Consider the following 13,973-nt stretch of genomic DNA (forward strand, 5'->3'; position numbering starts at 1 on the left):
ATTTGCCAAAGCCTCAGCCACCAGCATCTAAGGAAGTTTCAGTTCCGGGACCCCAGCTCGCCTGCTCCCCTTCCCCAGGATAGGAACCACAGGCAAGTGGAGGCAGGAGAGGCTGAGGAGCCCCTGTTTGGAGGAAAGGACTGCACGCTCAACTGACTGCTCACTCATCCAGTCCTCTATTTGCCCAGCACAGAGCTTCTTGCTTCCCCTTGTGGTAACACTAGGTCTTTCCCTTGGAGTGGGCAAGGGGGAGGACGAGTCAAGGAGCTGTTGGTCAGGGATGTCACCTGGGGACAGGGAAGTCCATGGGAGATAGTGATTTCCTTTTCCGACACAGAAGAAATGTTGAAGCAGAAGCAGTCTGGGTGGTGTGGGGTGCTGTGCGATGTTTCACTTTAGCCATACCTATGGCTGGGGAGTCCTTGTAAGGGACTTCCCTTTGACATTGCAACATGACATAGTCATCTGCAAATCTGCAAGTTTACTCTCTCAAGAACTGGACAATTGAGTTAACACACACACACACACACACACACACACACACACACACAGCTTTCATGTTTTAAGTAAGTTTCCAATTTTGTGTTGGGTTGAAATCATAGAGGTCTCTTTGGCCAACTTACATACAGAGGGGTCAGCAGGGCACACTCATGGCAGACAGCAATACAAAGTGCTCTACCTAGGTATAGTGTCTGTAGCGAGGGTAGCAGGGTATGGGGTTTCTATAAAAGGAAATTGGCTCAGACCTGTGCCTAATTCCTTTCAGTGTTTTGGGCAACAACTTAAGTACTTTTATTAGTGCCAGGAATGTTAAGGCCCCAGCTTAAGTTCAAGTGCGCAGGGGAAAGCACACGGCGGCTTGCATCACAAAGTAGCTGAGGCACTTTGTACTGCTCGGGAGAGAGAAGAAAGTAGGGGATCATTGGCCATAAAGAAAAGGCTATGACCAAACTCAAATTAGAAGATAGAGTGAAATAATAAAGATCAGGACAGAAATCAATGAAATAAAGACAGTATTAGTTACCTTTCTGTTGCTGTGATAAAACGCCATGACCAAGGCAACTTCAATAAGGAAGAGTTTATTTAGACTTAGGGTTCCAGAGGGATGAGAGTCCATCATGGCAGGGAGGCAGGCGCAGGGAGCTGAGAGCTCACACCCTCAAACACAAGTACAATCAGAAAGAGCAAGCAGGAAGTAGCTATATCAGGCTATGTCATCTCAAAGCCCGCCTCCAGTGACATACTTCCTCCAGCAAGTCAGCGCCACATATCCCTCCCCAAACAGTGCTACCAACTGGGAGCCAAGAGTTCAAATACCTGAGACTATGAGGGACGTTTCTCATTCAAACCACCACAGACGCTAGAGAACAATACAGAGGATCAATAAAACAAAGAGCGGGTTAGACAAGATTAATAAAGCCTTAGCTGTGTTAGCATCTTAACCAAAGACAGAGGATGCAAATTGATAAAACTAGAGATGAGGAAGGAGATATTAACATACACTTCTACCACTGAAAGCCTGAGGGTCACTGGGGAACATTCTGAACGCTTGAATTTTAACAAAGTGGAAAGTCTCCCAGAAGCACATTCCTAGACTCATATGAATTGTTGTGTTGGTTAGTGTTCATTCCCAACTTGATGGAATTTACACTCACGTAGGAGATACAGCTCTGGGTGTGTCTTTGAGAGCATTCCCAAAAAGGCTTAACTGAGGACCCTCTCTGGATGTGAACAGGATCGTCTCACGGGCTGGGGTCCTGGGATGAAGAAAAAGGAAGAGAGGAGAAAGAGAGCTGAGCACCAACGCCCATCTCTACCTGCTCCCTGACTGTGGACACCATGTGACTAGCCCCCTTATGCCTCCATGACTTCCCTGCCATGACAGCTTGTCCCTTCAAACTGTGAACCAAAACAGAACTTGCTTTCCTACAGCTGCTTTTGTGAGGTATTTTATTATAGCAATGAAGAAAGTAACTAATAGACACACTAGCAGTGAGCCAAGAGCATCCAAACAACCTAAACAAATAAATAAATATCGATAATATTAGAGCAGTAATAAAAAGTATTCTAGCAAAGTCCAGGACCTGATGGCTTCACTAAACTCTGGCAGACTTTTAAAGAACTGATACCAATGCCACTCAAATTGTTCTATAAATCAGGAAACAGCACTTTCAAATCATTCTATAAATTCTTATCGCCCTGATACCGTAGCTGGATAAGGGTAAAAACAACAAAAGAAAACTATTCCCCAACTTCCTTCAGGAACACAGACGCAAAAATCCTCAATAAAGTATTTGCAAACTGAATTAAACAATGTATTGAAAAGAGCATCCACCACGTGAGGGTGATTTAACATGGGTAGAACAATAAACATAATATAGTACACTAGTTTGGAGCTGTTGAGAGCGAGAAGGCTTGAGAGGTAGGTCAAGAAGATAGCTTTAGCGTGCATGGTTGGCTGAGGAGAGATGCACAGTAGGTGGTGGGGTGAGATGAGGGTTATGTTTCCACAGCCATGGCTTGAAGGTATTTATAGGCCAATGGGAAAGATCCCATGGAGAGGAGGAGGATGACCTCCCAAGAGAGAAGGGGAAGGCATGGGAAGATCTGGGCAGACTACTTTCTGTGGCATAGCAGACGTGAAGATTTGTGTTTGGCTTCATCTGAGCTCTGGCTGGTGGCTGACACAGACACGGAGAGCGGCTGAGTGGCGTTTTCTGAGTTGTGTTTTGGTGTGTCTGTCTTTCCCAGTCTGGGCTGTCCGCCTGGCCCATGCCGTTATAGGGAATCCACACCCGGCTCCAGGCGCAGTCCCCAGGCTGGGCATCTCCGCTCTGGGCTCTGCTCCCTGATGAGATTCTCAGACTGCTTCCCCTCATTCATGAAGAGGCAAGCTCACAGGACAGGCGTGGGAACCTGCTCGGCCGCCAGGGCATCCTTCAGTTCAGACTGAGGTCGGCTGCTTCCCTTTCTTCTTGGCTGTCTGTCTCTCAGACCCGGCGGGCTGGCTGAGGTGTCCAATCTCTTTGGCCCGTGTGATAAGCCATAGGTTGGCTCCAGGATGCTCCAGGCTGTGGCAACTTCTTCACCTCACATCGCCAGAAAAGTCCTAGCCGGGCCAGCCCGGCCTCCTCAGAGATGCAGTTAGGCTTTGGGGATGGGTCGTCTGCATTGAGCGCATCTCAGACCCTCTTCTTCCTCAAGTCTGTCCCCTCCTGGGACACTCAGTTCCCGTCCTCAGTGACGCCATCCTCCTGCAATCTGCGGGTTGTGATGGATGTGGGGGTGGTAGGACCACAGAGGACGTGGGCAGGCGGGGGTGTGTCTGGGGCCTGGGGATGGCTGGAATGGGGATGTCGCTCCTCGTGCGGGGTCCCACGCGGCACAGGGAGGCGGGCACCGCATACGTGCAGCGCGTGGCGGGCAGCTCGGGCCTTTCCCGGAGGCTGCAGTGGCTCGGAGCCAGGCCCAGGCGGGCCCGGGGGGCGGGAGGTGGGGACGTGGCGGAGGCTCAAGCGGGCGGAGCCTCGGACGAGGGAGGAGCCGAGCGCGCCGGGGCGACGCCGCGGGAGGTTCTAGAAACGCCGGCTGCCGCGCGTGTCCAGGTGAGCGCGGGGCTGCGGGGTCGCCCGCGGGGCTGGGCTCGGGTCCGGGTGGCCGGGCGATGCGACCTGCCCTGCGCGGAGCCGGGAGCTGAATCCGGGGTCACGCAGCCCCGCGCCCCGTGCCCCGCGCCCTGATTCTGTACCCGCCTCGGTTCCTGTCCCGCCCGCGTCCCGTCCCAGGGTCAGGGCGGTGTGATCGGCGGCGCCCTTCCTGCCCGTGCGGCTCGGCCGGGCCGGACACTTGGCTGGCCTGTCGGATCAGGCTCCCGGGAAGGGGCGGCCTGACCCCAGGGTCGTCCCTGATCTAAGGCGGAGGCGCCCTCCTGGCCCCGGAGGGGGCTCTGCTTAGGGTGAGGGAGATCTGCTCCTCTGGCTCCCAAGCCTGGCAGGGACCAGCTTGGCGCCTGCTAGTTTTATGCTCTGTTATATCAGAAAGCCTCCTCCTATCTGTCAGACATCCCTGTCGAACCTCTGATGTTTTCCCTCAGTAGTTGCGGAGACCCGTGGTGATTTGGTGACCGATTCAACAAACAGCTTTCCGTGTGCCCGGAGACTGCAAGGACAGAGCCGACAGAGGGAAGACTCAGAAAGTTCAAGTCCAGAGCAGCAGCAAGGTAGGTATTGAGTTGGTAGGGATCTTGGGCTGTGTGGACTTGGTGAATGTTTGGATGCCTCAGGACAGGGGGCAGGAGCTTCTGTGGACTGGAGTGGTCCCTTAGGAACCTGGACTGAGGAAGCACCCGAGTGGCCACGGACTTGGGCCAGTATCATCTTTGTGGTACTCTAGTGGAAGCAAGGTGATAGGGGAAAGGCTGATGTAGGGAGCAGTTGTCCAAGGGCCCCACCCACCAAGGAGTGAGAAACCTGCATGTGGAGGAGTCCATTGAACCGATGAAACTTGAACGTGGGTCAGAGCACTTCTGCCCCGGGTGATCACTGGGTGGTCACAAGTGGGTGCGTCTGTCATCTCTGTTCTAATGTAACATTTACTATGCTGTCGGAGAGCATTGAGTTGCTCCTGAGACGGCCCCCTAACCCCACAGTTTAATCACACTTTAAGGCTTGCGCTTGATGCAGACTACCTCGTTGCTGACATCGTAGCCCTCCTGTTGGAGGGGCTTTCTGGTCCTAACAGCAGGGTCTGGGTCACCACTATGTAGCTTATGGCACCCTCAAATGTCCTAGGCGTTGGATGTATAGGGTGCTACTCAGAACGCGTCGGGGGCTTTTGCCAACTGTTGCTTGTTCTGAGTTGATATCCCACCTGCGCTGATATCTTGGTTGAGTTCTTTGTTAAAGTGACCAGGATTTCCTCTGACTTGTACCTCAGCTGCCTCTGAAGTGTCCAGGGTGTAGTCTCTCACCATGATTTTGTGCCTCAAGGCCCAGCCTCTGGGCTCCTCTCCATGCACAGGATGTTTGACCTCTGGATTCTTTTCTTCTGGGGCCTTCTTGTTCTCACACGGCCAAGCTCGTCCACTGTGTGGCCCAGCTAGTGAAGCCACGTCGCAAGGATGGAGTTGGCTGGAGGCCTTATCCTGAAGATGCTGTCATACTAACACTCCTTAGCGCTTGGAGAGCTCATCAGGCAGATGTGGTGACAACTCACTGAAACATTGTGTGTCGCCTTTGATGTTCCTTCTACGTTGTCACAGGCTCTGCAGTGACTTACTTATCTGTAGATTGGACTGCCCACAATGGATTGTGGGTCATTCCTTGAATAGTGTATGCTTGGTATCTGGCTAGAACGTGCCTGGGACTAGCTAGAATAAGGGAAAAGGGAGAGGAGGTGGAGGAGGCATTCTTTTTGCCCATAGGCAGCTCCTCATCTCTCTGAGATTGCTGTTTAGCACTGGCCTTGGCCCAAGGAGGAGTCCTGCATGTGGGTGCTCATCAGGGAGACTGGGTACATGCAACTCGGGAGAATGAGTGGAGAGAGGGAATTGAGGGTTTCCTCCCTGAGAAAGCTCCCCTTTTGGACTGTACCCTCCCACATCCTTGGGAGGGTTTGAGGCTGGACGAAAGGCCTTGGCTGACTTATGGCCACGCTGGCTGATAGTGTGCAGAGGACTGGGAGGTGTGTCCCTGGCTTCTGGGATCTGTCAAGAGCTTAATTTTATGCAGATGGAGGTTGGCAGCAAATGCTGTAATGCAGGCACGTGGGAGACCAGTGGAGTCTTGGATAGGAGTTCGTCTCTGAAAACGTCATTCAAATCTAGTCCTTTAGACCTTGGAAGTGCTGGAGGGTGGGACACCGGCCTATCCTAGAGCAGAGCGGACTTCCGAGTCCTGTGGTCTTTGGGTTTTGCACTGGGGACATGGAGTGAGGGGTAGACAGACAGTTTTTCTTCTCAGTGAGAGCAGAGCAGGATGAAAAGGTCTGGGCTGGACTTCTTAGGGGAAGAGGTTTTGTTCAGCTGGTACCACTGCAGGGCAGAGGATTAAGTGTTGGATAGTGATTTCCCTGGTTCTGATAGGACCTGTGTGAGCCTGGTCCCGGCCAGCCTCTGCTCCAGACTTCTTGGGAAGTGTTTGCTAGAGATGGTCTGCTCTGTACCTGGCACTCCTGGGAGCCAGGGCATGGTGGAGATCCCAAGACTTGTACTCGGAGGAGCCTGGAATGAGCAGGTCAGGAGTACAGACGTATAAGAGATTTTGGAGTATTGGTTCTGCTCCCTGCCTTTTGCCAGGGAACTTTCCTTGGGGGGCTTTAGGGCCTGTGATTGGATAATTCCAGGGTCACCTCCGAGTGCTGTGTACTTGGTGACATCTGATTCCGGCCTCTTCCTGAGTTGTGTATGTCGTGTCTTCTGGCATTCCTGGGCTGCAGACATCACTCACCCTCTGGTGTTCCCTGGTGTCTGGTGTCTTCACTGCCCCCTCAGAGGAACCTTCCTCACTCCAAGAGCAGCTAACCTGAGCTGAGCAACTGCCCACTTGAGGGGCCCTCGAGTTCTCTTGGTGCTGATGATTGGTCAGAATCAGCCCAGTGATTGGCAGTTTGCCGACACCTGTCACCGAATTCAGTTCACAGACAGGCCTATCAAGTGTAGGACGTGGTATGATCTCCATCGTATAAATAATAAAATTAAAGGATCAGGAAGCCTAGGATTTGTCCAAGGTCACAAAGCCAGGAAATGACAGTTGGAGCTAGAATTGAACTCTGGATCTTTCCTACCCCGGGGCAGGTATACTTACCTGCTCCTTGGCTGTCAGAGCTGGGCTGGCTGATAATGTGTCCAGTGGAAATGACTACCCACTTGAATTCAGGGAACTGTGCCGTTATTTTTTGTCCATGGGCTCTCCTTTTCCTGGTGGGCTCCAATCAGGGATGTCATGGGCTTTATTTGTGAGTCTTTGAGACACCCATGAGAAAGCCTTCAATCCCACTTTCAGGAAGGCACATGTGTTGTGATGTGACATGCCCGAGGTTGGATGGTATCGGCGTCTAGCAGACAGGGGGCTTAGTTGGGGGGCTTCGCTTGCTGACGTATGTCAGGTGTATGGAGAGCCCTCCCCAGCTCAGTGATCTTTCTCATGTCTTGTATACTGCTCGGTACATCCTTATTCCCGATTTCACTCTTTAGCTTCCATCGTCCACGGTCAACCACAGTCTAAAACATGTATTGGAAAATAATAGAAATAAACAACTGTGAGCCCCCCTAAGCCCTGTGATGGAATCTGTATCACTCTATGCTGGTCTTCCTAGGGTATCATTCCTTTGTTTAGTGTATCCATGCTGGATACACTACCCATTGTGAGACTCTCCAGCCTTTGTAGTCATTTGCTTATCAGGTTGACTGTATGGTATGAACAGTGATTGCGCTCAAGTAACCTATTGAATCGTGGCCCCAGCATGCAAGAGTAGCAACACCGGCAATTTCATTTCAGTAAATTGTTACAGTTATTCTATTTTGTTCTGTTGATAAGCTCTCATTGTGTGTAATTTGTAAATTAAATTTTATCATAGGAATGTACTCACAGAGAAACCAGCATATACAGAGTTTGATACTATCTGTGGTTTTAGGCATGCACTGGGGTTCTTGGAATGTTTCCTCTGTGGACCAGGCAGGAGTATTGTATCTGAAGCAGAGATGATTATCTGGCTTACAAGGTTTTTGTGAGAATTAGATGGTAGAAATGAAAGATCTTTGGAAACATAAACCATGGTTATCTTAGACTGGGTTCCCAGAAAACAGAGCCTGAGGCAGAGCTTAAGTGCTTAATGCTTATTGAAAAGTGTATTGCGGGGCAGCCAGGGTGAGGGGAAAGGAGAGAAGAATGGGAAACAAGGAGGTGGTACCTTAGCAAGCGGGTCCCTCTTTATGGAGATCTGCTAGCTCTTCAGCCATTTCGGGCTACTTCTGTGTGCAAGCTCTGTGGGGACTCCATGCCGATGGACGATTTCTTACAGAAGGTATTTGAAGGAAGTATCTGCATTTCTTACAGAAGGTATTTGAAGGGAGTATCTGCTGACTCCCTTTTGTATTTTATTTTTCATCAGCCAGAGTTGCCTCATGGGAAGTTAACTTTCCCTCACTGCTCAGTGTGGTTCTTCTGTAGCCACTTGAGAGGCTAGCCTGGAGGTAGTGGGAAGAACCAGAGAATCTGGTTTGGGTCAGTAGTGTCTCCTACCTGACTAAGTCAGAGTAGAAAGTTTGGAGCCTAGGGCATGGGTATGGATGCCTTTTATCTTCTGGTGCAGTTTTGGTTGGTTTGTTTGGTTTTGTTTTTTTTTTTTTTTTTGGTGCACACACGAGTTAAGTTCAACTAGACCCTTTGTCGAGGCCCTAATAGAAAGCCAGCTCAGTGTTGGCATGTGGACCGTGGCAGCTTCTCTGCTGCTGCGCTGTCTTGTTCCTGAAGCAGGAGGTGGTGGCTTTGATGGCTCCCGGCTTTCATGGACTGAATAGAGATGATGTAAGGACAGATACACTTCGCCTGACACATGTGTCCTTGTCAGGCCCATTGAGCTTCCACTTCCCCTGACACAGCGGTGAGACCACAGATCTAAGGCCAGAGAGTTCCGTGACTGACGTTTTATGTGCTTTCTTGAATGGACACTGAGAGATGGGACTCGAGAGGACTCTTGGGAGAGGGGAGCACATTTGGCTTCACTGAGCAGAGATCTGGCTTTGTAAGGTTCTTGGTGAAGGTAAATATTTTTTTACGTGAAGTCATTGAAGGTTTGAGGTCTGCGGTGGCGCAGTGGGGCTGGAGAGAGAAGCAGGGCCAAGTCGCAGAGCTCCAAGGGCCCTTTGGGCTAAGGTATTTGGACAGTATCTTTCTGGCAGCAGGAGCCAAAGGGAGGGCTTCCGCAAGCCTTGCTGGCTGCTTTGTAGAACAGAGTTGGAGAGAAGCCCGTCCAGAGGTGGAGAGGTCAGAGCAGGTGGGGCCTGCATGGCTGAAGGGTATGCTGGAGGTAGATCAGGGTGATGGCTGAGGGATGATGTCTGAGACTTGGGTGCACTTCTGAGCCAGTATGGGTATCCATGTGCATCAGTGGTGGATCCTCTTGGATCCTGTGCACAGCCCCTCCTTGGTTGAGTACCTGGGTCCTTTCAGTTCTGCCAGCCTGGAGTTAGCCATTGTGTGGCAGGCAGGGCCATGGTGGGAAAGGGGGTTGAAGAGCCCTGTTCAGTGGGGTTGGGGGTTATCCCTTCACTGAAGGCAAACAGCCTTTTGCCCAGTGCCAGGTGAAATCTATTTGCAAATTCATGTTCTGTCTCTAGGCTGTTAAATGCTTTGTTAAAAGACAAGCTGTAGCATTTGGGCTGCAGCTGGGAGCTTGGCAGAGGGTCCTCCCCGATGAGGTAAGGGGAGAAGCTAAGGACGCTGCCGGTTTGCAGCTGGAAACATCTTTCCATGGCTACTTGGCCAGGTTATAAATGTACTTTCCAAAGAGCAGGCTCGCTACAGGACCTCTGGTTGTATGTCTTGGAATCACCATGCTGAGAAATGGTGCCAGCCGCCTGGTGGGTGAATTACTGCCGCTGGGACATTGGCAGGTTTTGCAAGACCTCCCTACAGGGGTCCAAATACCAGGACTGCCAAAGCCCCTTTGGAGTTCAGTTGAGAAGGGCCTACTTTGTTTCCTTCACATATTAAGCATATTACAAAAATATGTACGTTTTAAATTCTAGTAGAATTTCTTGTAGAAAGATCAGGAAAACAAACATAAAAAAGAAAAATAAAATTACGTCACCAAGATACAATTATAATCCTTTTATATATTTATACATACATCATTTTTTCCTTTCAAAAACTGGAACATACAATATGTGTTATTGAGGGCTGGCCTTTGCCAGTCTGCTTTGATCATTCCGTGTTGATGGCCAGGGAGTGTTTATTGTTACATAGTCTATATTAATCTACTGTACAAAGCGTAAGCTCTTTAGTTGCAGTTTTTTCGTCTGAACAAATCTGGATGAAGAATACTTCATTGGGTGCTTGCTACAGGACAGACATTATTCTAAACCCCGAGGTGTAGCTCATAAATCTCAACTCTTCTCTTTTGGTGCGTGTTTTCGTGAAAGGGGATTTGACCATGACCAACTCCTGTGTTGCTCTTCATGGATTTCTGAGGGCTCCTGGGAAGGCTTTTGGAAGCACTGGCCCTGGGCAGACACATGGATTCCCACTTTCTCTGTCCTGGGTGAGTGCTGGGTGTAGCTATGAGACGGGAGTTGGCATTCTCCATGTTGTAGAGGGCAGCTGCACTTGGGTAAATGCCTCCGCTCCACCTGACCCTGGTTAGGCGACCTTTTATACAAAGCCTTTTGAGTTCAGGGACCCCGGGGTCAGAGACATGAGCAGATGCCCCTGCTTAGAATGGTAGTGTTGATATGGCAGCCTGAGAGCTGCTTGCCTTGGGGCACCTAGTTCTCTGGACTGGCAGGGTGTTCATGCCTGTCTTCCCTTTGCCAGAACAGGACTTTGAGGGCTCTTGGTAAGTCACTTCCAAAGCCTGTGTGTGACTCTCTGAGGCTGTGTCTCCAGGCCAGGATCTGTGGATGGGCTCACCTAAGCCAGGCGGCACATTCCAGAGAAATGACAGCCGGCATTCACGTACTAAAGAAACCTGGCTGCTTTCTCTTTCTGCTGTAAGGTGTGAACCGAGGGTGGTATTCGAAAGGAGTGTAAAGGCTTCCCCCTTTCCTGACTAGGCGGCCTGACTTCTGACTAGGTATGCACTGGAACTGGCCACACAGCTGGGAGAGGCATGGAGCCTCCACTTCATCCAGATCTGCTCTGGTCTCCTGCCTGGCCCCTGCTCCCTTATCACCCCCACTCTGATGGGCAGTTGGCTGGTCCCTACATCAGAGATCCTCCTGACTCTGAGATTTTCCTTCATAGCATTTGTGTTTCATTTATTTTCTTTGCTTTTTTCTAGTAAATTTCCATCTGAGCCATGTCAGAGACTTGGCTGAGTTGGAACAAGAAGAGGAGGGACAGGCTGAACAAGGGTTCAGTGGGGTGCTGGCCCTCCATCACGTTCTGGGCTGCATGGCTAGATGGGGAGACATGTCTGCAGCCTCCACTGTGTACTTAGGCCCGCTGCCAGGGAAGCTTGCCCTGGGTTGCTGCTGTGTCCCTCAGAACTGTCTCTATTTCTAGGCGGATGAGAAGGCAGGGCCTGGCCTCTTACCCATGTCGGCGGCCCAGCCCCAGTGTTTTGGCTGTGTGTGACTGATTCACCTTTGTATCCTGAGCGCCTAGTTCGGTGCCTGGAATGTCTGGGTTGTAAGTAAATATTTGTGAATGAGTAGGGAGTGGCCAGGGAAGGTGTCTGTCTAGATCCCCACTCCAGGAAGAGCCATGTCTGTTCAGAAGTGCCACTCTGTGGCAGGTGCAGACTGGCAGAGGTCAGTTTTCCTCTTCTTCTGTTGACCATCTTCTATATACCCCAACTTGGCGTGGCCCCCTGGGCCGTATTGTCTCAGTTCTCTTGGCCATTGTCTGTTCTGAACTGTCACTTTCTTATGGACAGGATCCAGGTCCTTGAATTCTTCACCTTTATTGATATGTGGCAACAGGACTTTTGTGTCTGGGCCACCCTCAGTTCAAGTACAAGGGGAGGTCCCTGCCTGAGGCCCATTTTCACGTTCTGGATGGCATGGCCTCCATCACTGGTTTGGGGAGAGTAGACCTTGCAGAGTTGCTTCTTCCCCTACGAGATCTCGATGATCTTGACATCCTGGGAACCAATTCTCTGAATTGGATCCTCCTACATGCGGCTCTTGACGCTATCCTGGCGTATGTATTAGAAAGTAAGACAGATAGGCAGGAAGCCATGTGTACACACTTGTAATCTTAGCAATCGGAAGGCTGAGGCAGGAAGATTGTGAGTTCTAGGCCATCTTGGTATCTATCCATAGTGAGACTTTATCTCTAAAAAGGAAAACAAAATAAAACAGAACCCAGGCAAGAGCCAGAATTGAGCACGTATCCCTGGTTCCATGTTGTGGCCCCTCCCCTGGGTGATCTTGAATGCCTTATTTAGTGACACATTTGAGGGTGTATATGTATGTGCACAGCATGTATGGATGTGTCTTCTCACATAAATTGTCCCCACCCCAATACAGGGTCTTGCTGTGTAGCTCAGGTGGCCTTGAACTTTGTTCCTGCTAATCCAGTCTCTTGAGTGCTGAGTTTACAGGCATGTCCCACCCATGTCCAACTGAAGGTGCTCTTTCCACGGTGTCCATCTGATGACTGATCTGAATGCCTTGCAGGTACTGCCCTTTCCGATCATGAAGCTCCAGGTATTGGTGTTGCTGATGTCCTGGTTTGGTGTCCCGAGCTGGGTGCAGGCAGAATTCTTCACCTCTATTGGTATGTGGCACCAGAACTCCGGTTCACCTAAGCGGCTCTCAGCTGAGTGCAAGGGGCTGTCACTGCCTGAGGCTCGTCCAGGGTTCAGTCACTGATTGTGGCCAGTCCAGGGAAAGTGGAACTTAGGAAGGTTCTCCTTCCCCGGACACCCACGAGATCCTGATGAACATAACGTATGTCTTGGGAGGCAGCTTTCTGAATTGGGCCCTCCTCTCTGAAAGTGCAGACTGCAAGTAGCTTTCAGGTCTTTTTTGGTCCCTTGCCAGAGGGTGGTCTAAGCTGCGAACACTCTCTGTTCCAAGGACCAGAGTCTCCCCGTCTCAACTGAAAGTTTAGAGCTGATTTCCGTTTGATGAACCCTTAGGATGTCCATTCCCCCTATGACAGGACATCCAGGTGACAGAACTTCTCCTTCTATGGTCCCCAGTGCCCTTTTTCACTTTGCCCAGGCATCCTCTTGACACCTCAACATCTATCTTCCTGAGGTTGGGGGTCGTGGCCATGCGAGTGACTAGGTACCTTTAACTACCAGTCCCCATGATTCCTGGTTTACTGACATGCACTTGGCTGGGGTTATTCACTTCTGGTATTTTGGGCAGGCCATTCCTCGTCCATCTCTCACTGGCCTTTGCTTCTCTCCTGTAGGGCACATGACTGACCTGATTTACGCAGAGAAGGACCTCGTGCAGTCTCTGAAGGAGTACATCCTTGTGGAGGAAGCCAAGCTCTCCAAGATTAAGAGGTGCCCAGTGTCCTGAGACCCCACACTAAGTCATCCATCCCTACTGCTCCCCTTCCCAAGCCCATCCCTGTATCTGTAAGAGGAAGTCATTGAGAGGTGACCCAGGGGAGCTGACCTGCAGTTAACTTGTGCTAGTCCTCCAGAGTTGCTGAGTATATGTGTTAAGAAGCAACTGCCATTTTCCTTTCTACTTAACACGTTTTAATTTACATTGGAGTTCCCAGCTCTTGCCTAGATTAAGGGCTAGGGGTATCTAGGAAGTTACTATATTCACGTTTTATTATCTCTTGATGAAAGAGCTCTGGACCTCACCAGGGAAATTACCAGCCTGTGTGGGTGGGTGTGGCAGGCTTTTTTCCCCTTTGGTTCTACAGCTGGGCCAGCAAGATGGAAGCCCTGACCAGCAAGTCAGCTGCCGACCCTGAGGGCTACCTAGCTCATCCTGTGAATGCCTATAAGCTGGTGAAGCGGTTGAACACAGACTGGCCTGCCCTGGGGGACCTGGTCCTGCAGGACTCGGCTGCCGGTGAGGGGCAGTGAACGGGGATCGGCTGTGTCTGTGTGCCTGTCTGCTTCTGCCTGGTGCTGTCCTTGTTGGTTGGTTTTAAAAATGTTGTAACGATCGCTTCCTGTTCTTTTGTAATGTTTCCTGGTAATGACATTTTCTAATTATGCTTCATTTTCTAAATACACCTTTGATAACACACTTCAGGACACACAAACTCTATCACATAGAAATCATGATGCTTAATCCAGTTGCTCCATGATAAGCACCATTACGATTGTAATCT

The 13,973-nt window shown here is 50.5% G+C and overlaps 1 protein-coding gene across 1 annotated transcript in view; it reads left to right on the top strand.

Moving 5' to 3' along the window:
* The first annotated feature begins 3,511 nt into the window (after positions 1–3,511).
* P4ha2 (prolyl 4-hydroxylase subunit alpha 2) overlaps positions 3,512–13,973 on the top strand; it is a 32,009-nt gene continuing 21,547 nt past the window's right edge. Inside the window, exons 1-6 of the mRNA XM_059270559.1 lie at positions 3,512–3,605; positions 4,097–4,219; positions 10,142–10,260; positions 12,341–12,440; positions 13,086–13,182; positions 13,557–13,708. Coding sequence (XP_059126542.1) covers positions 10,153–10,260; positions 12,341–12,440; positions 13,086–13,182; positions 13,557–13,708 — 457 coding nt within the window. The 5' untranslated portion in view covers positions 3,512–3,605; positions 4,097–4,219; positions 10,142–10,152. The remainder of the gene's footprint in view (positions 3,606–4,096; positions 4,220–10,141; positions 10,261–12,340; positions 12,441–13,085; positions 13,183–13,556; positions 13,709–13,973) is intronic.

The sequence above is a fragment of the Peromyscus eremicus genome, chromosome 8a (genome assembly GCF_949786415.1).
Source record: "Peromyscus eremicus chromosome 8a, PerEre_H2_v1, whole genome shotgun sequence".
Lineage (NCBI taxonomy): Eukaryota > Metazoa > Chordata > Mammalia > Rodentia > Cricetidae > Peromyscus > Peromyscus eremicus.